Source organism: Colius striatus, chromosome Z (genome assembly GCF_028858725.1).
Source record: "Colius striatus isolate bColStr4 chromosome Z, bColStr4.1.hap1, whole genome shotgun sequence".
In the NCBI taxonomy this organism is placed as follows: domain Eukaryota; kingdom Metazoa; phylum Chordata; class Aves; order Coliiformes; family Coliidae; genus Colius; species Colius striatus.
The window spans coordinates 85915509-85938659 of NC_084790.1; the positions used below are offsets into that span (position 1 = coordinate 85915509).

Here is a 23151-nt window from a genome sequence, read left to right on the forward strand (position 1 = left end):
GCATCTGTGTATATTTACATTCTTCCATGATATTTGATTTCTGCTCTGTGACAGGGATTCAAATTACAGTTAATTGCTATCAGGACCGTTTATTCTGCTGAAGATCCCTATTATGCCAGGTTTTAACCTTGCTGGGTGCTTAGAACCCCAACAGGACAATCTTGTTCATTTAGGATGGGCAGTTATTTACGTTGTGGTAATGCTTCATATTCTCACTCAAGCCAGCAGAGAACAGGTGATGCCTGAGTAGATAATCACTGACCTTGGACGATGTCGATTCTGCCGTGTAGAGTGGCATCTGTGACCTGTACCATTGTTGTTCTCCTGTGCTGACAATGCCTCACACATTTTTAGCTTCAGCAGATGCTATTAATGCATTGCATTAAAAACACACATGCATCCACATGTATTTTTTATGTATGTCTATGCTTGGGCACGTGTGTGTGGGAATACATGGTAAATTTAAAAGAAAAATTTACTGATGATATCACAAGTGGCAGTTTAATCCCAGTTTGATTCTTGAGGAACTGTCCCAGTGCCTCTCTTCCACACGAGTGATCATCTTCTCATATCCTGTATTAGCTAGACCATTAATGATGGTTTCATCTGTATCCATTCCCAGCTTTTAAAGCCCAAGTCATTTTCATCTATACCTTACTGGATACTTCCAGAAACTCTGATAGGTTGCCTTTGTTTAAAGAGTCAGTTCTTTTAACAAAGATGTACTTGACCTCACTGGCTTCTGGCAAATTTCTGAACAGTGTGTTTCCAATTGAGAATGGAAAGGAAAACTGAAAAGAAACCAACAAGCAAAAGCTAAAGCTAGTTGGACAAGATAAATTAGTTAGGACAAGAAAGATGAAGGATTGTATGAAGATCTAAAAGCAAGTTCTCCCTTTCCCCTGCCCCTGCTCACTATGGCTGGATTTTGATACCTTTGGTTTCTTTTGGTTTAATACTTTCTAGACTGTGTCAGTTGGGTTGAGCAGCCGGGGTGTAGACTATGCAATGCATGTGTGCCTTCTGGGGACACCAGAATCAACAGGATGTGGTGATCTACTGCAAAGGGAATTGTTGTGCAACTGACAAAGGCCGTGCTGGAAATAGTACCAGTGGTTTCTATCAGTCACAAAGAAAGATCCTAGAAGGCAGGAAACTGCTAGAAACTGCTGGTTTCCTGACATGCACACACACCTGGCCCTAAAGTCCCAACACAAGTTTTGTGTCCTGCCTGACTGGTTTGGAAACAGAGGGATTGTTGGATGGACGCTGCACAGCCATGCATCTGCAGCTCCTGGTGCTTTTATCAGCTTCCTGGAAATCTGTATGCTTTTAAAGGGAATTAAATGTGGAGGGGTGGAACTGTCTATCTTACTAATAAGGAAAGGCTGCAGGAACTGGAGCTGTTTAGAGAAGACTTAGAGAGATCTCATTAATATTTCATAGAATCATAGAATCACATGATGGTAGGGGTTGGAAGGGACCTTTAGAGATCATCTAGTCCGACCCCCCCGCAGAAGCAGGTCCCACCTAGAAGGTGTCCAGGTGGCTCTTGAAGTCCTCCAAGGAAGGAGACTCCACAGCCCCTCTGGGCAGCCTGGGCCAGTGCTCCCTCATCTGAACAGTGAAATAGTTTTTTCTTATGTTTAAGTGGAACTTTTTGTGTTGCAGCTTCATCCCATCACCCCTTGTGCTGTTGCTAGCTACTATAGAAAAAAGTGCTGCCCTAACCTCCTGACACCCACCCTTTAGATATGTGTAAATGTTAATAAGATCCCCCCTCAGTCTCCTCTTCTCCAGACTAAACAGCCCCAGTTCCTGCAGCCTTTCCTCATATGAAAGATGCTCCAGTCCCCTGCACGGGCCTCTCTCCAGCAGTTCCCGGTCCCTTTTAAGCTGGGGAGCCCAGAACTGGACACAGGACTCCAGATGAGGCCTTAGCAGATATGGCAGAGTAGAGGGGGAGCAGAACCTCCCTCAACCTGCTGCCCACACTCTTCTTGATGGATCCCAGGCTGCCATTGGCTTCTTGCCCACGAGGGCACATTACTGGCTCATGATCAGTTCACTATCACCCATCACTCCCAGGTCTCTCTCTGCAGAGCTGCTTTCTGGTCACCCCCAGCCTGGCCTGGTGCAGGGGGTTGTTCCTTCCCAGCTGCAGGACTCTGCATTTGTCCTTGTTAAACCTCATGAGGTTCCTCTGTGCCCAACTCTCAGCCTGCCCAGCTCTCACTGAATGGCAGCACAGCCTCTGGGGAATCAGCCAGTGCTCCCAGTTTGGTGCCAGCAGGGAACTTGCTGAGGGTCCCTCTGTCCCCACATCCAGGTGCTTGATGAAGATGTTGACCAAGACTGGCCCCTGAACCAATCCCTGTGGAACTCCACTGGCCACAGGCCTCCAACTCTATTCTGTGCCATTTACAAGTAAATAAATGATGGATGTCAGGAGGTTGGGACATACCTTATTTCTATTGTATTTAGCAATAGGACAAGGGGTGATGGGATGAAGGTGGGACACAAAAAGTTCCACTTAAACATAAGGACAAACTGTTTCAGTGTTTCAGTGAGGGAGCCCTGGCCCAGGCTGCCCAGGGAGCGTGTGGAGGCTCCTTCCTTGGAGGGCTTCAAGACCCTCCTGGACATGTTCCTACGCAACCTGATCTAGGTGGGACCTGCTTTGGCAGGGGAGTTGGACTGGATGATCTCTAAAAGTCCCTTCCAACCCCCGCCATTCTGTGATTCTGTGATACTTAATCTGTAACTAGGGGTTATCATCTGAGAAGGTGCTATTAAGTGCCAAAGGTGGTAGGTAGTATTGCACTTCATTTAACTTATATTGGCTATTCTGCTCAGGACTCGTGAGCTGCTGGGATGGTGGGTGGAGAAAGGAAGGAAGCTGTCTTGGTTTTGAAATTCTTTTGTTTTGTGTTTTCTGTCAACTGTAGGTTTAATGTCTTTAACGGAGAACAAAAGCCATGGCATCTGTTCAGTTAGAGAACCAGATGTTTAGTGAAGTTGTCTCTGAGTTGTTCAGGGAGGTTGTATGGTATAGGTGAAACATTTCAGTCCATCATGCTCATGATCTGCAGTGTATGGCTTTACCATAACCATTGCTGCTTGGAAACAAACCCTAGAGAGGATGGATGGCTGACTTTCTTGCTGCTGTATAAAGGCTGTTTCTGACTCCCCCTTTTTTCTGCAAGGGAATGCTTTTAATTGAAACCACATCATTAGTAAATGAGAGCTACTGTGGATCAGCTCAGTCTGGTTCAGCAGCTGAAGTGATTTACATCGGGTTCTGTGTCCTTTCATGGTTCAACAGGGATAGATTGCTGTGCTAGATCAACCATGCCCTCCATTATATATGCTATGCTGTTGCTGGAAAAATAAGGATATGAAGTTGAGTTTGAAAACTGAAGGAGGGATGAATTCCAAAGAGATTTGCATGTTCTGTGCTGTTCCCATAAACCGAGAGAAACCTTGAATCTGTGGTTGAGATAATAAAGTACAACTTTAAAGGTGTATTTGCTAATTTGCAATGGAGACATGCAATGCAACAGTGAACTTTGTGATTTATGAAAAGGAAGCAGCGTTAAGAGAAGGGGCGGCCCTGCTGGATGTGTTACAACACTGATTAGAAGTTACATGAAAACCATTTGATTAAATCTTCTCTGTGAATTAGGGCTGATTCATTTTCCAAACAGTGGGATGTTTGGTTATATTCTGCATTTATATCTTTATCAGGGGCTTTGATTGTTGTAAACTGTACAGGTTTCTAGAATGCTTGATAATGTGTATGATATGAGGTGTAAGTATCCTCTCCTGCATGTATACAACTGCAAAGACTTTGCAGCTGGGGAAAAAAACGATCAATGCTAGTACTTGTCTGCTTAGAAACTTCTTGGTATTACTTACTTGGGGAGGTTATAAAAATTGTGCTTGCAGGATTCAGGTCTCCTGTTCACCTTCATGCCAAGCAGGCAACTAGAATTTTTAGATGCTGGTATTTATAGCACCACATGCCTTGTGTAGCACAGCCCAGTTGTTAGGGCCGAAGTGAGGTCTCAGTGCCAGACAGTTTGGGGATTAAAGGCACAGTACATGGTAGCTCAATGGGAGCTTATCTTAACTAAAAAACTGTCAGCACTTCATTTTACTCCACTTTTTTGTTTGTGGATTGGTTTGCAGTGTGTTGTTTTCATTCCAATAAATGTATCCACATGTATTAATTAATTCATTTGTCATCTTTGAAGTGTGTTGGGTTTTCTCCTAGATGTGTTGCCTGCTTTGTCTGTGCTGTCTTAGAAAGGACACCTGCTTTTTCTGAGCTGTAAAGAGGATTAAAGAAACTAATCTAAGTGAAAGTCGACGGGTAACACGTGGAGAAAGGACACCTAGCACTGTGGGTCAAAGGAAACAAAAACCAGAACCCCCTGACTTAAACCCAAATCATTGTACTATTTAGGCATTTAATCCCAGTGGAGATGGAATGAATGAGAATACAGCAAGTGTTTGAAGGGCTCTGGGCTAAATTTGTTCTGTTCTAGTTAGAAAGAGGATTAAATTTCCTTGTGGAGGCTGATGGTGTTCAGGCTTCTAAGTTAGCCCTGGGCAAAAATTAAAGCATCTTTTAATGCAGTAAGATCTAATTGTCGTGTAAATAAACAGCTGGAAGTACTTAGTATCACTTAAAGAATTCACTATGCTTAATCTTATTGTAACTCCAGACACAATATAAAACCAGACTGCTTCTAGATTGGAGAAAATGTGAGTAAAGATGGGTGTCTGTTCTGCTTACTACTCACCTCAGGATTCATTTGATTATTAAGGACTTGGGTAGTTTAAGGTCACTGGTTTCCCCGTATGGTGAAATTAAGGAAAAGCCGTGTCCCAGTGTCTTGTTAATAGTGGATATTAAAAATTAGGTAGACTGCTATTTTTAAGGGACTTGTGAGTTTCTGATGAGAAGGATATAGGTTCTGGTAGTGAGATGTTTCAGCTAGTTTAGATGTCAGTGTAGTCAGTATGGTACTACTGAAAGGATTCTGGCCTCACAACCTGCCTCACACTACTGGCATTAATCATTCACTGACCATTGTTTATGTCTCTTTGGAGAAGAAATTAAGCTTTTTTGCTTCTTTTTTTTCCAATATCTTAAATCTTTTGGCATCATTTTTGTTTTCATAGTGCCTAAAGCAACAGTCAAAATACTACTGATGTTGACCAGCTGTGCTTAGCTCTGTATCCTAAATCACATGTGCTGCAAGTACGGTTTGTGTTGAGAAACAGTTGTTTTAAAAAGGCATGAACTCCTGATGGTTTCCCTTAGGGAAAAGGAGAAGATAGCAGAGATGTGACTTTGGAAGATGCATTTACATTCCCAGAGAATCTTCCAATACTTCTTGTGAAGTGCACAGAAGTGAAACTGAAGTAGATCCTTTGCAATACAGAAATCAGGGGGGGAAAAAAGGCATTCAGTTCGTGTTCCTCATGTTTTGGGTTGTTTTTTCCCTCATGCCTGTGTTCTCAGTGCAAAGGCTGAATTATTCAAGTCAATTTTCAGAAAAAAAGATAGCATGTGGCTAAACTAACTGTGAAAGACCAGCAGCAAGGGTAAAACGTTCAGAAATAAGCTGGATGTTTATTTGCAGACAATATTGGGAAAATAGTCAAGAAAAACAATTACATGAGGAAAGTAAAAACCAGTTTGTGAATTACTCATGGATGAAGGATAGAAATCAAGCTCTGTATTTAATATCTGCACAAAGGTTGTCAGAAGTAGAAAGCATCAATCTGTTTTAGGTTTAAATCCTTAGTTTGTTCCAAGAGTATTTTCAAGTCTTTGTTGCAAAAAAGTGTTTTTAAGCGGTTTTTTTCCAAAAGTGAAGGTTTTCTTTTGTTTTTTTTTTTTTTTTTCTGGAAGTAGAACAGATTGCTTTTCAACATTTTGAGGTATTTTATTGGGTTAGTTCATAACATGGAATTAGTACTGAAAAGCAGGTGGACTGCTTAAATCAGTCTGGACGAATGACTGATATTAAATGTGATTTAAATAAGCAAAGAGAAAAATTGTATCAAAATTAGTGGTCATTTTAAACAGGGTTTTTCTTCCTAAGGAGTAGTTTTGTTGGTTATAAACTGTTCAAGTGTGCTGAATGACCGTAAGTGTAGCCTCTACAGATTTGTTTGTTAATGGACATGCCTTCTGCATACACCTCTGAAAGTCTATTCAAACATAAGCAGATGTAAAAATACATCTTAACGTGTGTTTTTTTTAGTCTAAAGTGGGAAGATGTTAATTTTTTTCTTGTGTTTTTTTTAGCAGGTCGAGAGAGGTTCTGCTCCTCCTCTCCTCTGTCCTTGTGAGACCACATCTGGAATACTGTGTCCAGTTCTGGGCCTCTCCATTCCAGGACAGGGAGCTGCTGGAGAGAGTTCAGTGCAGGGCCACAAAGGGAGTGCAGCCATCTCCCTTGTGATGAAAGGCTGAGGGAGCTGGGGCTCTGTAGCTTGGAGGAGACTGAGGGGTGACCTCATTCATGTTTACAGATACATAAAGGGTGGGTGTCAGGAGGCTGGAGCCAGGCTCCATCTCAGTGATGGCCAGTGATAGGACAAGGGGCAATGGATACAAACTGGAACACAAGAGGTTCCAAAGAAATACAGGGAAAAACTTGTTCCCTGTTGAGGTGAGGGAGCACTAAAGGGGCTGCCCAGATGGGCTGTGGAGTCTCCTTCTCTGGAGACATTCAGCCCCAGCTGGACGAGTTCCTGTGTGCCCTGCTCTAGGTGGTCCTGCTCTGGCAGGGGGGTTGCACTGGAAGAGCTTTTGAGTTCTCTTCCAGCCCTTAAGATTCTGTGACTCTGTGATTGCCTAAGGAATTTGGAATGTAACTACAAGGCAAAAAACAAACCTTAGACAACTTCTTTAAATCTGTTGTATTGTTTTGTTTTTTCACTTGGCAGTAAGAAGCTGCTTCCAGCGTGAAGCAATTTGAGAAAATCTGCTTGTGTTTTGAAATCTAGCTCCCTCAGTAAACAGAGGAGGTGTTGTGTGTGAGCGGAACTGATGTTTCTTGTTTCTGTCTCTTTCAAAAGTTCATGACGAGCAAACCTTTCTGATTCTGCTTTTGCTCCCAAATTGATGCACAGAAAGATGTCCTGGATTTGCAGCTCATGTAACTGTTCACTCACCTGACCCAGTAGGATCAGCTGAAGTAAGGAAGGTTTACCATTGCTCTTCTGGAAGTGGCAAACGGAAAGCAGGGTCAGTTGCTGTTGGAAATGGGGTCAGCACTTTAAGACAGGTTGACTGTGACTCCAGACTGGGTTTAGTTAATGTTTTGCAAAGTTGACCGTCCTGTGGAGGTGCCTGTCAGCTCACAGCAGGTTGGTTTGTGTCCTAAGTAAAAAGCCAATTTTATTGAATGCAACTGTTACACAATTGAACTTGACATTTAAGTAACAATAAATCAAACTCTTCATCCACCTTGAAACCCAGAAGAATGGAACAGGTGGGATGGTTTTGCAGTGTAACATTTCTGAAGCTTAGTTTGTTACAAGTGAAGCTTTTTGATAGGAGACAACTACAGCTGAAGATGAGTAGGTTATTTCTAACCCTAAATAAAATGAAGGATTTGAGTAGAATTCTCATCTCTGTAGAAGCATTAGGGCAATTCAGTAACTTTGGGATATGATTGAATTACCAAAAGTATGTAGAAAAAAAGCAGCAAATAAGAAATTCACATAAACCTCTGTGTACTTAATGTTACTCTCTGTGATTGTAGGGACATGCTCCTGGTCAAAATTATGTTCCTATGAAACAAAGAATCATAGAATCCCCAAATGGTTGGGGTTGGAAGGGTCTTCCAGGGCTCACCCAGCCCAACCCCTGCTAAAGCAGGTTCCTCTCAGTCAGGGGGCACAGGAACATGTCCAGGTGGGATTGGAAACCTCCAGAGAGGAGCCTCCACACCCTCCCTGGGCAGCCTGGGCCAGGGCTCCCTCACCTCAGCACCAAACAAGGTTTCCCATGTGTTTAAGTGGAACTTTTTGTGTTCCAGCTTGTTGTCCCTTGTCCTGTCCCTGGCCACCACAGAACAAAGACTGGCCCCATCCTCTCGACACCCACCCTTTAGGGATTTACCAGCATTGATAAGGTCGCCTCTCAGCCTTTGCTTCTGTAGGCTCAACAGCCCCAGGTCCCACAGCCTTTCCTCTTATGATAGATGTTCCAGTCCCCTGATCATCTTGGTGGCCCTGCACTGGCCTCTTTCCAGCAGTTCCCCATCCCTCTGGAGCTGAGAAGCCTAGAACTGGACACAGGACTCCAGATGAGGCCTCACCAGGGCAGAGCAGAGGGGGAGCAGAACCCAGGATGCCCCCAGGATGCCATTGGCTTCTTGCCCATGAGGGCACACTGCTGGCTCATGTTTAACTTGCTGTCAGCAAGAAGCAGCTGTTATTTTACTTGTAAACCTCAGCCTGTCTGCAGTGGGATCTGTTAGTTTTTCTCCAGTTTCACAGAGTGAAATGAAATCTGGCAAAGGGCATGAGAACTCAGAGATGTGGAAAAGTTGTGTTTCAAAAGGACACCCAAGAGGAGAACCCCAGGAGACACAAATATATCCACATCCAGCCTTCTGTGGCACCTGCCATGAGAAAAGGAGGCAGTACATAGTCATAAATGGCAAATAGAAGTATAAAGTGCTGGAGAAAGAACTGCTAATCTCGTCTCTCTTGTTTGCAGGGTATGGCCTTCACATTACAGGAACGACAAATGCTTGGGTTGCAAGGACTTCTACCTCCTAAAATAGAGACACAAGACATTCAAGCCTTACGCTTCCATAAGAATTTGGCAAAAATGACAGACCCCTTGGAAAAGTAAGCACTCCTTCTGGCCTTGTTTGTTATGTCATGCGAGCAAGTTGGAAATTGCTGTAAAACACTGCACGGGGAGAACCAAATGAAGCTTTTCTGTGCCTGTGCTGTGTTTTTCAGTCGTTGGATGTGATTTTCACTTCTTCTCAGAAAACTGCTTTCATCAGTCATGCATTCATCATGTGGCTGAATGTGGTTGGGGAGGTTTTTTTCTTATATTCATCTTAGAATTGTATGTCAATGAAAAAGAGTTTGCACAGATTGGCCAGTAACAAAGCTGCAAACCTTGCTGTAATGTATTGCTGTACTATAATGAGGTGGCAAAGCACAAAATTATTGGGAGAAAGGAGAGGGCAGATAATGGATGCTAGAAAAATACCTGAGAATGAGGGTGAATTGAAGATTTGGTAGTTAGATGTGAAAACAAGTGTTTATCTGATACAGTAGTGACTGCTAGAAAGGGATTTGAACATTAGAATCTCATAATGTCTCATAATGTCTAATACTTAGAATCGTAGAATGGTGGGGGTTGAAAGAGACCTTTAGAAATCATTCAGTCCAACCCCCAACTGACTTAAATGTCAATTTATTTTTGTTTAACCCCCTGCTTTGGTGATGAAAATGTGAAAAGTTTTGGTTTGAGGGTTGTTTTTTTTGTTTAGAACAGCATCTTTTCATCATCCTGTTCTTGTTTTCATATAAGATCAAGTGTATATGCACATAAAAGCTTATGTGTGTCTGCACATAAAAATATGCAGTCTCCCAAAGGCAAGAAGGGCACTGGAATGGTTTGAGGCTTAGTGGACCACATCAAAACTCCTTTGTTCTCATGAGAACCGAAAGATGGCTTTTAAATCCACACCAACGTCCCTTGCTGATCTGAAACGGCCCTGTGGTGTATTGGCAGATTGCCTGGATGTTGTAGCCCAAGGCAAATGGCTAATTCAGCAAGAGGGAGACTGAGTTGATACGTGGTAGGTTGGTGGGTAAATTTGTAAAAACAGGTTTGATTTACACGCCTAGGTAAGCCCTTCAAAATGAGCTTTTTGTCAGGAGTTAATTTGTGTTACAGCTATGTTAATGTGCATTAACTTGTTGGCATACATGGTATGTCACAGCCAGGATTTTTATTTCAGCTTCTTAGCACTGCTGCTCTCTCTTTTCCAACTTCTGTTTAGTGATCAGAGCCTGACTTGGGTAGAAGCAGAAACTTCGTGAAGAAATAACACAAAGCAAGTTTGGTTTTTGCTTTGCCCTTTTTTCATGTTGTTTTGTATTTATGCTTCTTTAAAACAATAAGTGAGGGTGGGGTTTTTTTTCTTCTTTTGCTTAATTTCAGATATATCTACATAATGGGAATCCAAGAGAGAAATGAAAAGTTATTCTATAGGGTGTTACAAGATGATATCGAGCGTCTAATGCCGATTGTGTACACGCCAACAGTAGGCCTTGCCTGCTCCCAGTATGGACACATCTTCAGGAGACCAAAGTAAGAACAATAGGTAGACATTGCTGCTACTTCTGTACTTCTGCCTGTATGCTAGCCTGAAATTTGGAAAGATTTTACTTTGTTGTCATGTGGATTTCGCTACACACACAAGCCTTGTGCCAGTTCAGGGCAGTAAAAGTTCATTCAAAAATACCTCAAGTCCCAGTTTACATTGGCAAACAGAACATTTGAAAACAGAATTGGTAATGTCACGTAAATACCACAAGTGCAGAGCTTCAGCCCCGTCTCCAGCTCTTCCTGGATGCCATACAGTTATTGAATTCTGAGGAGAATGCTGTGGCTTTCTCCAACTCTCAAAGTCACATCTATGAGTCAAACAGGATTGAGCATTCAGAGGAAAGTACAGGGATTTCTGGAGATCATTTGGTCTCAAAGTCTTTTTAAGAAGGGTGACTCCAGGTAGATTCATTAGGTGTATTCTGCAGGGAGGCAGAAGCACAGGTGCATGCACACCCTTATGGCAGGTTTGCTGAAGGAAGCTTACACTGACGATGGCTTTGGCAGAATCAAAGCCCTGACCACTATGTTCCTGTTGGTGGCAAAGGGTCTCAGTGCTGGGGGCATTCTCATGATGCTCTGCAGAGTGGCACAGCAGTCCTCATGTTAAACCGGCGCTACTAGGAGTCACCTTTCAGTTACTCTGATACAGTAAAATTACTGGGCTGGGATCTGGTTTGGTTTCAGCAGTGACTTCAGAAAACAGCCATTCAGGTTATCAGCTCTGTGTTGTGGAAACCATTCCAGCCTGTCAGCCATTTCAGCTCATTTCTATGGTACTCTCACTGCAATTCAAAGTGTATTTCTAGAGCTCTCTCACTTGAGAGCATTAGTGCTCTGTGAAAGAAGGGCAAATCTTTTGCTGTTGAGAGAACTTGACTGTGTGAAGACGGTAAGAAATTAATGGATTTGCTCCTGATCTGGGGTAGGGGATGTGAAAGGTGTGCTCTTCAGTTCTCATATACTTCCTTTCATCTTCTGTATGCCTGTATGTATTTATAAATCAGTTTCAGAACTCTCCTGTAGAAGTTGTCTGTACAAGGACTGGAACTTGGGACATGCCACTTTGTTTCTGAGAACCAGCACTTTCTAAGTGTTGGTAATTTATCTGTTACCACCTCTGGTGAGCCTTTCATGCCCTCTTTCCTCCTAGGAACAGAGGGCTTGCTCAAGCAGAATAATGCAGGCACTTCTTTTCACCTCTGCTCCTTTCTTCTCCTTTGCTTCCCCTCCCTTGTTGCCATGGAGGAGCACTCAGCATTGGGAAGCACTGACCTCCCACTGGTCTTGGAGAAGACAGTATGCTCAGTCCACATCCTTCTTTTCCCTCCCCTCGCCTTGTGTGATGTCTTGAACAGACATTAACTAAGGTAAAATCAGGCTTAGGATCATGTTTCCTTCTCATATCCTTACGGGGGAGGATAGATCTTGTCATGTCTGACACTAACACCAGAGCTTTTTTGCCTTAGAGCAGTATTAAAGGTGAATACATGTAGTAGTGCAAATCCAGGCAGAGTCATGGAAAGTGTTGTCTCCATGTTCTTATTTTAGAGTACATGAATAAACTCATGTGTTAGAAATTGTCCTTTGGGTGACTTATGTGATTGATTGCAGTGCTTTCAGTTTTAAGAAAATTGACTTGTTTGACAGTTAGTTTTACAAAGCAAAGGGAAACTTGTAGCTGCCACCTATAAAATATTTTTGCTTTGCATTTTTCTTCCAGAGGATTGTTTATTTCTATCTCGGACAGAGGCCATATCAGGTCAATTGTCAACAACTGGCCAGAGAACGACGTTAAGGTACGACCACTGTACAAAGTGTTTCTAGCTGTTGTTTCATCTCAATTGAGCTTTTTAACATTTGTTAGTATTTGATAGAAATGTAGATACTAAACCTGGGCTCTTTGATGGTGATAGTGATGGCAAAATACAGCTAATGGAGATAACGGCTGTCTTCAAGAGATGTATTTTATGCTACGTATGAGGTTTATGGTTTGTGTAGATTGTGATGATGAGAACTAGGCTTGCCAAACTATTTTACTTCATTGTTGCACCTTGTGGGGTGGTGTTGGGGGATGGTGTTGGAGTCTGACTTACTGTGTTACATAGCAGTAATAGAGGTGATCTTGTCACAGAATTGAAAGCTCATCCATTGCAACCCTCCTGCCAGAGCAGCACCACCTAGAGTGGGTCACACAGGAACTCATCCAGCTGGGTTTGAATGTCCCTAGAGAAGGACACTCCACAGCCCACCTGGGCAGCCCCTTCCAATGCTCCCACACCTCAACAGGGAAGAAGTTTGTCCTTGTGTTTCTTTGGAGATTCAGACACAAGACTGGTAGTTGCACAGCTCAGATTTTGCCATTAAATCCTGTATGACCCACTTGAGTCAAGAACCACAGGTGGAGATGAGGTGAATGATACTTGGACAAAGTTTTTGATGTCTGGATTTACAAGTGGAAATCATAAGCCCAAGTCAGAAGCTGTAGTTCCACGTGGTAGCTTGAATCCTTCCTGTTTGGGCAGCGGGTTTCAGCAGAGGAAAAGATGCATAGCAGGTTCTAACATTAAGCATCATTGCTTTAAGTACAATATTCCTTGAAATCTGTTATTTGTGCAAAAGTACCTGAACTTTTGCCCTGGACAAAAACTGTTAACTGGTATTGCTCTAAACTTTGCAAGTTTCAGTGATCATATGTAATTATTACATCTGCTTTTGTTTTCAGGCTGTCGTCGTCACTGATGGAGAAAGAATATTGGGTCTTGGTGACCTGGGTGTGTATGGGATGGGAATTCCAGTAGGAAAGCTGTGTTTATATACAGCCTGTGCAGGAATACATCCAGACAAATGCTTGCCTGTGTGCATCGACGTTGGCACTGATAATATAGTGAGTTTGACTGAAATTTCCCTGTCATAAGTTACCCCTGTGAAAAGTAGTAAATATTTAAGAGTATTTAGTGCCATGAGAGAAGGTTTTTATTTTAGCACTTTTATTTAAGATAAAACCAAATGTTTTATGTAAGAGTAATTGATTTAGAATTCACTATCTAGTTACATATCAGGGACTGAAAAATGCCAGTTAATCTGTCAGTGAAATGGTGCCCTTGTGAGTGCATTTGGAAATCTGGTGCCTTTGGAATCTGAGTGCTGGAACGCTGTAAAATGTGTTCAGGATTGACCTGACTTGCAGAAACTGGAAACGTGAATCAGATTTATTAAAGCAGTTTATTGTTCTCGGTATTGATTTGTTCCATTTTAAAAGCAGTCATCACCAACCTCAAGTGCCAGCTGAAATTACTGAACATTGATATAGGCTGGAGGCAGTTACAGTGGCTATATAAATCCAGTATCTTTGTTGTGAAAGGTGGTGCTGTGAACTCTGGAAAGTGTATATTGAGGAAGTGATTCATCCTGCTGCTGTCTTTGATTTATTCTTTTTCAGACACTCTTAAAAGATCCATTTTATATGGGCCTGTACCAGAAACGAGATCGCTCACAGGTCTATGATGACCTAATTGATGAATTTATGGAAGCCATCACAGACAGGTATGACACTGAATACTCTGCACGGGTGTATGGCCAAACTGATGGCAAAAAAATCCACCCTGTAACACACTGTCCTTGAAACAGTCACTCAAGGAGTAAGGATAAGACTACAAGTCGAAAGATGTGGCTGTATTTCTGGCTCTGTAGTGATTTTTCTCTGCCACCAGAAGCATGCTGATTGTAGTTTTCTGTTGGAGATGGAACTGTTTCAAGCAGGGAAGGGCCTGAGGACATTCTCTTTCCAAAGATAACTTATGATGTGCAGGATTTGTTTTAAAAAGATGGTAATTTCTTTATGTGTCTAGTGATGGGAGTATATGCCATGTTCCATAGGTATGGCCAGAACACACTTATCCAATTTGAAGACTTTGGAAACCACAATGCTTTTCGTTTTTTAAGGAAATACAGAGAGAAATACTGCACCTTCAATGATGATATTCAAGGTATACCCTTTGTTTGTGTTCCTTAATGGAGATACAGAAACTTTGCCTAAAACTGTAATCTGTCATGTAGATCTGTTCAGCTCACCTCAAACTTCTACTGCTTTTACAGGGACAGCTTCAGTGGCCTTGGCAGGACTGCTGGCAGCACAGAAAGCCACTGGCAAGCCACTTGCAGAGCAGAAAGTGCTGTTCCTTGGGGCAGGAGAGGTGAGTTTTCTTAAGTGCTCTAGAGCAACAAGAGACATAACTGTCAGTTTTCTGCTTCTTTAAGACTTCTGGAGATTCACTTTCTCTGATTTTCACTGTAGAACTTTTTACATAAGGCCAGTTGAAATACATTAACAGAAGGGACTACCTGCTTAAAGATGACTATTTGAAAGCTGTTTAACATTTGCAAGGACTCAAGCAAGTGGGACATGTATGTAGTTGAAGGGGAATTTACCATGAAATTCTGATTTAGTAAGAAAGAGGGTAAGAACATCTTGTGAATTTGTATAGCATTAGAGAGAAGTACACAGTGGTTTTCTTAGGAAGTTCAATCACTGGCTGTTTGCAGCAGACACTGGTGTAGTTACTAGGGCAGCAGCGTAGGTACCAGCACTGTACTTCTTGATCTGTCTGCAAAATTGCTTCCATGGTGCTGACACAATAACTTCATTAGCTGAAAATTTCTCCTGCTGGGGAAGGTCTTGATTGCAGTAATTGGCCAGTGTTGTGTTGTGTTGTGGCCTGAGCCCTGCCCTGCGCTTCCCTCTGCCTTATTTCTCCTGCCAGAGTTAGCAGCATGTGCAGTGAGCCAAGAGAAGGCGTGTGGAGTTGCCAGCATCTGCTTTCTGCCCTCTTGTCTCTGAGGCCTTTATCACAGGCAGCAGGAGATTCAGAAAGCGTTTGGGCACAAACCACTATGCTGGGGTTTCTTTCCACGAGGGCTGCAGTGCTAACCTGTCTAGTTGAGCTGCTTTACTGTGGCTGCTGAACTGGTACAGGCAAGGGGTCAGGGTACCTAAAAGAACTGCCTCTCTCTTTTGCTGGGATCACAGAATGTTAAGTGTTGGAAGGGACCTCGAAAGCTCGTCCTGTCCAACCCCCCTGCCAGAGCAGGGCCACCTAGAGCAGGGCACACAGTAACTTGTCTAGCTGGGTTGGAATGTCTCCAGAGAAGGAGACTCCACAACCCATCTGGGCAGACCCTTCCAATGCTCCCTCACCTGAACAGGGAAGAAGCTTTTCCTTGTGTTTCTCTGGAACTTCTTCTGTTCCAGCTTGTACCCATTGCCCCTTGGACATCATGGAGAATAGCCTTGCTCCATCCTCGTGATGGTGTTGATCCCAGGAGTCTGCCCCATCTAGACAAACATTACTTGTGTATCAGAGGTGACTTACAAAATCTTTTTTTTTTGTGGGGATCTTGAATAGGGTGGTGTTTGTGATGACAGACCTGTTTTGTGCTTTGTTAAAAATCATGGTCCTTTCACCCACAAGGCTGCCCTGGGAATTGCAAACCTCATTGTTATGGCTATGATGGAAAGTGGTGTTTCTACTGAGGAAGCCTACAGGAGAATATGGATGTTTGACAAATACGGCTTACTGGTTCAGGTAGGGGTTGCACCATGCCTTCAAATACCACAATACAGATGGTCAGGGCTTTCCATGTCCTTCTCACAAAAAAAAAATCAACCTTTTATCTACAGGGCCGAGAGCAAAAGGTGGATTCCAATCAGGAACCATTTACACATAAAGCTCCAGAGCAGATACCAAAGACATTTGTAGAAGCAGTGAATGTGCTTCGTCCTACAGCTATCATAGGTAAGTGAGGTTATTTGTGTATCCATTATTTGCTTATTTGCTGCATTTAATTTGCTCATGTGGCTCCAAGGAGGCTCGTGGCAATGACCTGCTTTTCTCCTGGTGTAAAGATGAAAATGTAAGGTCCATTTTCTGCTTGAAAATGCACTGAGCTGCAGGTTAGCTCTTAGTGCATCCTTCATTGCAAGTACAGTATGCCGTCTGCATCTTTAGTCCTCATTGACTGCTTCCTCTAGTTCTTCTCCAACTGGTGTTGGACCTTTCTTAGAAAAGCCTAAGCACACCCCCAGGGACTCTGTGACCCCAATGGACTGTAATGCAGGGCACTAAGAGCTGGGAAGACAAAAATACCACCTTTTTCCCAGGGCCTGCAGCAAGAGAAAAGGAGAGAGCAGCACAAACACTGCTTTTTCTGCTTTCTAGGAGTTACCTGATCTTCCTTCCCCCAGTCAGATTCTCTGGCCAGAATCTGCCAGCAGCATGGCTTGAAGGAGCTATTTCACACTGCAGATCACCAATACCTGTCAGGTCACTGACAGATGTAGGTATTGGTTTATAACCGTGGCTGCCTGCAGAGGGCAGATGGGATTACAGGTGACCCTGGTACAACTTCCTTTGCACATGATTTATTTGGAAAATAAGAGGGTTTTGGCTGAGCAGCTGCCCTGAAGTTTGTAGGAAATGTGCAGTGTTTTTATGTGTTTGTACCTGAGTTTTTGGGTGCGGTCAGAAGCAGCAGCATGGAGGGAATGTGCATTGCACAGATAACACCCAGCAGGGATGAATCATCTGTGAAGAACCTCCAGTTCCCACTTCCTTATTCAGGGCAGCGATAAATGTTCTTTACACAGATCGGTAAAAAAACCATGTAAAATAGGCTTTTGGAACACATTAATTAGATGTGCCAGATGAGCCAGCAATATGCCTTCATGACCAAGAAGGCCAGTAGCATCCTGGGGGGCATCAAGAAGAGTGTGGGCAGCAGGTTGAGGGAGGTTCTCCTCCCCATCTGCTCTGCCCTGCTGAGGCCTCATCTGGAGTCCTGTGTCCAATTCTGGGGTCCCCAGCTCAAGAAGGACGGGAAAGTGCTGGAGAGAGGCCAGAGCAGGGCCACCAATATGATCAGGGGACTGGAGCATCTTCCTTCTGAGGAAAGGCAGGACCTTTGCAGGACCTGGGGCTGTTTAGTCTGGAGAAGAGGAGACTGAGCGGGGACTTCATCAACACTTACAAGTATTTAAAAGGTATTTGTGAAGAGGATGAGGTGGCACTTTTTTTCTGTAGTGCCTAGTGACAGGACATAATCTGGAACACAAAACGTTCCACTTAATTGTAAAGAGAAACTTCTTTGGTGTGGGGATGAGGGAGCCCTGGCCCAGGCTGCCCAGGGAGGGTGTGGAGGCTCCTTTTCCAAACCCACCTCGACATGTTCGTGTGTGACCTGATCTAGATGGGACCTGCTTTGGCAGGAGGTTGGGCTAGATGCTTTCTAAAGGTCCCTTCCAACCCCTGCCACTCTGTGACTCTATGTTCCTGTGAACATAAAATGTGAATTTTAAGCAGCCACTGTCAGAGTGGTGCCTGTTTTTCATCTCCAGCTGCTAGAAAAGCTTGTGATGCTTTGCTTGTGGGAGACTCCAGGGGCAACATGAACTTAATCTATGGATGTTGTCCTCTGCCCTGAGGTGGTCAAGTATTGATTCTGTTTCCATGTATTTCCTTTTATTCCAGGCGTTGCAGGAGCTGGGCGGCTCTTCTCTCAGGATGTGATCAAAGCAATGGCCTCTATCAACGAGCGACCCATAATATTTGCACTAAGTAACCCTACAACACAAGCTGAATGCACAGCAGAGGAGGCATATACATTAACAGAGGTATGCAATGTTTAGGAATGGTGATAGAACTGTTTATGGAGTGTGAGACTGTAAGAACTCAAGCTATTTTAGTTTTACTTGGGCTTACTTGATAACACAGATCTCCCTTGTCTTCTGGCAAAAGGAAATAGAGGTGATTTGAAAAGAAGCCTTGATTTATTTATTTTTTTTTTTAAATAACAGCATTTGGCAAAGCTTAAAATAGTTTAAATCTTGTTATTACCTTTTAAAGGAACGAGCACTAGGTACTGTTTCATACTCAGCTCACTGTTTCCCACCTGGCATTTTAACTCTTCTTAGTTTTAAAGAAGCATCATATGTTAGGAGACTAGGTGCAACCTTTAAAACGGAACAGCCCTTGAAGCAGGTGATGTCCTTGCATCAATCTGGAAATTCTGCTTTGCACTCAGGCACTTCCTGGTGTCTGTAGGCCAGGCCTTGTATCGTTAAGTCATGAAGGCTTGTGCCTCCAGTGCAGGAGTCAGTGGTGGCCTCCTGTCCTTGTTCTCCCCTCTCACCTATGTCTCATACCCTGGCACCATCAAACTTTGAAATGAGTGAACCCAGAATAAACACACCCCCTTCTCCACCATTACCTCAAAGCCATTACCCTGTGGGGTGCCTGGAGGAGGCTGGGGTTTAGGGATGGTTTTTATAACAATGCTGTCACCACCACATCCAGACTTTGGTTTTGCCTTTGGTGAAGAGAGTCGTTCATCCTTCTGCACAACTTTTATATAAAACTAACCATTGTTGAAGAGAGCCTGAGGGGAAGGATGTGGGGGCAAGGGAGCACTAGGCAGACAGAGTGCTAGCTTTAACACTGAACTGGCTGGTGATGCCTTGCCTTTACAGGGCAGCCTCCAGCTCAGGGTGATCTCTACCCTGTCCACGGGGCCTGCCTGCAGACTTCAGGGGTGGGGCTCATGAAAATAATGCTGTTTTATTCTTATTCTTTTTGTTAATACAGTCACAAACCAAGTGACTCAGATATCAGAATGAGTGGGTGGAGATCTTTCCTTGTTTCTTGACGCAGAACTATGAATTCCTTCCTTCCACTGTTAGTGTGGCTCAGTTTCCAGCATTACAACCTCAGTGGTGTAGAGAGGGTAGAGGGTAGAACTCCATCATCTCCAGTTGCCACCCAGATTCTCTATAGTGTTACTGGGCCCATTAGCTCAGAAGGAACTCTTACTACAGAGATTTGCAGGTCCAGAGCAAGCTCTAGGCAGGAAAAACAGCCTCTGGACAATACTTAGGCCTTTGTATTTAATAGTAAATGAGAACACTTTTAAATGAAGATGGTTTAATATCTCTCTCTGATATCTTCCATTAGCCAGAAAAGGGAGTTGTGTGGTATTTCAGTATGTAAAACCAAATTCCATCATCTTGGGTAGAAAGTTAATGAAATGTAGTTACACAGCCAAACCTTTAGCTGGCATAAGTAACTGCAAAAGCTTCTGGCATCTCTGATGGCTGAAGGAGATGAGCAGCGCTATTCAAGGGAGTTGTTGCTATCAGATGCAGAAGCAAGGCAGTGCTGTTTAGATTCAGGTGTGGTGACTTGTCCTCACTGAGGTAACTACGTGATCATAGTGCTATTTTAAAAGTTTGTGCCAAATGGAGAGAGAATCTTTTGGGGTTTTTTCCTATATTGGTTCCATATGACCTTTTGTTGATGACTTTTCATAGACATGGGTTATGTGGACAATTAAATATTACTGTTCAGTAAAGAAATGTGTGTAATTGTGTTCCAGTCTGTATTAATACATTTTGTAACGTTTCTGTCTCCTTAGACTTTTCTCCCTATCTAGTGCTTGTTTCCATTATGTTCTTTAGTTCTCTGAAATGTGCTCAATTTATCCATAGTTTGCCTTTAAAAACAAGGAGTATTTTTAGCTTGAAGATACAGTAATTACTTAGAAAAGCCTCTCTGACTTTACCTTGTTTAACTGACAAAATTTGTCAGGCAATTAGGGATTAGAGCTGACAGCTCTCTGTGGCTCCAGGCCTTGGGAATAGCTTGATCCTGCCTGGTTCAAGTCAGTAAGGAGAGGAAGATATCGTCACTAACTTTTTGTTCCTTATTCTTTTTCCACTAGATGGCACCTGTAAAAGCCTGAGGACAGTTTAGCGTCCTCTACCACTGCCTATTGTGTGGGCTTTTGTTGTGCTTTAATTTTCATTGTCTTTTTGGTTCTGGCCTCAAATGCATCCCTATGTTTTGCTCCCTACAAAAAAAAAATGCTATTGTCCCGAGTTGCTCCGACATTCAAACGTAGTTCCCGAGTCTTTAGCTTCTTTGGTAATTTGTGCTGAAATGTAGATTCTGGAAAGCCTAAAATATATTAAAGTAATGCTATTTAACCTGTTGCTCAAAAGAAAGTCCAGATTTTTTGCTTACAGGGGTTTTACTGCTTGAGGAAAGGGTCATTTATCTGGTGGATGTGTTTCTCACTTGACTTGTTTTAATCTTTTGTCATGATCTAAATCCATTTTAAAGGAAGGAAAAGCAATCTGCATGATTCTTTCCTCTCAGAGCTCTCACCACCAATCTCAGTGTGATACAGCCATCCTTTCCCTTCACCCTCCCACCCATCAGGAACAAGGGACCTTTTGTTACTGTGCTTCTAATTTACTCTCCTTTTGGAAGTGGCCATTATTCAGCTGTCTTTGTACAGTTCCTACTGTGGTGGGTCCTGGCTGGTGGCTGTGGTTCCTGATACATGGTTATAATAATGGTTAGCACATTATGTGTGTGTGTGAGTATTTGCTCTAAGTGATTGCTGTCTTAAAGAACAATGAGTGACAAAACAGATTTCATTTCAAACAGATAAAACAGATTTTCATTTCGTTTCATCTGCTTCCATTCCTTAGAAAGCTGCCTGGTTCAAGGGGTATGCTTGCCCCTTCTGCTTTCCAGACGTTTGCTGTGGAAACATGCAGATATTTACTGATTCTTGTGTCTCTTCCAGGCCCTGCTGGAATGGGCAGGTTTGGTTGTTGTCATTCTGGGATCGTAGAAATTGAGTCTGCAAGGGATTTAAGCATGTGCTTGAATCCAGCTGCATTCAGTAGGGCTGTCTGCCTTTTTGCGTTTGTCTGTGTGCTCGAGTACCTCCCTGACTCAGTCCTAGAGCTGTCTGTGAGCTGTAGGACTCTAGAGTCCCTGTATTTCATGGTGATTATCTTGCACCATACTGTTGGTTCTTCAGAAGCTGCCTGGCTGATAATTCCTCTGTTTTACAGGGTCGTTGCTTGTTTGCCAGCGGCAGTCCCTTTGAGCTGGTGACTCTGAAAGATGGAAGAACCTTCAAACCAGGCCAAGGAAACAATGCTTATATTTTTCCAGGTAATAAATGAAATTCTCTTATTTAATCTTTTAAAACTAGACTATTAGCATTTCTTCCTGAGTGCCCTTGCTACATTACGGACAGTTAGAGAAGCAGGACAAAGAGGTGTTACCCGCACTTAAAGCTGAGAGCTCAATCAGAGGAATGAATGAATGAAATAAAATCAGTTAAGGGTGGATGTTGGGCATGTGCAGCTCCACACGCAACATGCACACAATGAGCTCACCCAACTGGGTGTTTCTAAGAAAACAAAAGGATGTTATTAAAGGCTTTGAAAGCTGCTGCATTATGGATGGTTCTGCTTGTTTTGGTGGGGAAGGTGTTTATATGCTCCTCTTGAAGTTAAGTCTGCACAAATGAGGGTACAAAAAAGCCCTAAGGCTATTTCTCTACCTTCCCCTTTCTCTCCCTTTCCTCCCTGAGCTGTTAAACTCCAATCCCTTGTCAAAAGCCACCAAAACGACTAGCACACGTGGTAATAGTGTAGTGAATGTGTGTAGGAAGCTACGGGAGGATTTTTAAAACTTACATTCTAGATGTCTCACAGCTTCTCGGCAGCAGGCTGCTACTTTTAAAATTATGGCCCTAATTGGCAATAATTTTGTTGTAGGCGTGGCTCTGGCTGTGATCCTCAGCAGCGTTCGGCACATTAGTGATAAGGTTTTCCTAGAGGCTGCTAAGGTAAGTGTGGCAGCAGAGTAGCCTGTGACCGATGACACAATGGGCAGTTTCTCAGATCTTGCTGAAACTCTGTGTTTTCCTGTTTGATTTCTCTTGGGTTTGTCCCTCTCCAGTAAAAATAAAGCAAATAACAAAGGGATTTTGATCAAACAAAACTGAAAAGTCTCAGCTTCCATTGCCATTTTAATGTTTTTCATCCAGAATCCAAACAGCCACGCAGGAAATCTGTCCCTGTGTAACTGGCCTGGCAGGGCTGGCAGCAGACCTGCCTCCTCCTCTAGATGCCACAGCTGGCATGGTGCTCAGGGATGCCGTGGCCACCCTGAGAGTCATCCTCTCCTTCCTTTTCACTACAGAGCATCAGGGTAGGCAGGGAATCAACTGACCAAACACATGGGCAGTCCTGCAGGCACATTCAACTCTGATACTACTACTCCTCCATGGTTCTGAACTACTCCACGGTTCTGGGTAGCTCAGCCTCCAAGAGAAAAATAAGACCTTACATTGGTGAATGCCTAGAAGCAGAATTTGCTGCTACAGACTGCAGGCTGGATCTTTCAGAATGCTGAGATTTTTCACTGCTTTATTCAAGTGCTTTGGGTGCACTCTGGTAGTAAGAACACTGCAACTTGTTTCTCTGGGGTGTTTTGTCTTGTTGCTTGATCCCATTTGGGATGCACTAAATAAAACTGGTTTGTTTTTCTAACTCAGGCATTGGCAGAACAGTTGACTGATGAAGAGCTTGCACAAGGAAGACTTTATCCTCCGCTGTCTAATATCAGGGAAGTTTCCATTTATATTGCTGTCAAGGTGAGTGTGAAACATAAAAGTGAACAGTACTGAAAGTGTTTTACTAGCACATTGACCTGCTGAATTGCACAGTGTGACCCTTGAACACTAGTTGCTTGGGCACAAAATACCCAGTTCTTTGTGGCTCTACTAAGAGACACTTGGAAAAAGTCTGCATTTGTTGGAGGCTTCAGTTTGGCAGTGATGAGCCAAAGTGATGCTCCTTTGATTTCTCAAGCTGAAGTTGTCAGATCCCTGGTGAGGCACTC

At 43.2% G+C, this 23151-nt stretch overlaps 1 protein-coding gene across 3 annotated transcripts in view; it reads left to right on the forward strand.

The window, feature by feature from the left end:
- ME2 (malic enzyme 2) overlaps nt 1-23151 on the forward strand; it is a 35698-nt gene that overhangs the window by 10021 nt on the left and 2526 nt on the right. For 2 of the 3 annotated variants that reach the window (XM_062017383.1, XM_062017382.1), the window contains exons 3-15: nt 8753-8886; nt 10223-10372; nt 12114-12189; nt 13116-13277; nt 13833-13936; nt 14270-14379; nt 14489-14586; nt 15862-15975; nt 16071-16185; nt 17917-18059; nt 21309-21411; nt 22023-22093; nt 22805-22903. In XM_062017383.1, the coding sequence (XP_061873367.1) occupies nt 8753-8886; nt 10223-10372; nt 12114-12189; nt 13116-13277; nt 13833-13936; nt 14270-14379; nt 14489-14586; nt 15862-15975; nt 16071-16185; nt 17917-18059; nt 21309-21411; nt 22023-22093; nt 22805-22903 (1479 nt within the window). The remainder of the gene's footprint in view (nt 1-8752; nt 8887-10222; nt 10373-12113; nt 12190-13115; nt 13278-13832; nt 13937-14269; nt 14380-14488; nt 14587-15861; nt 15976-16070; nt 16186-17916; nt 18060-21308; nt 21412-22022; nt 22094-22804; nt 22904-23151) is intronic. The other variant, XM_062017384.1, reaches the window with a different exon arrangement.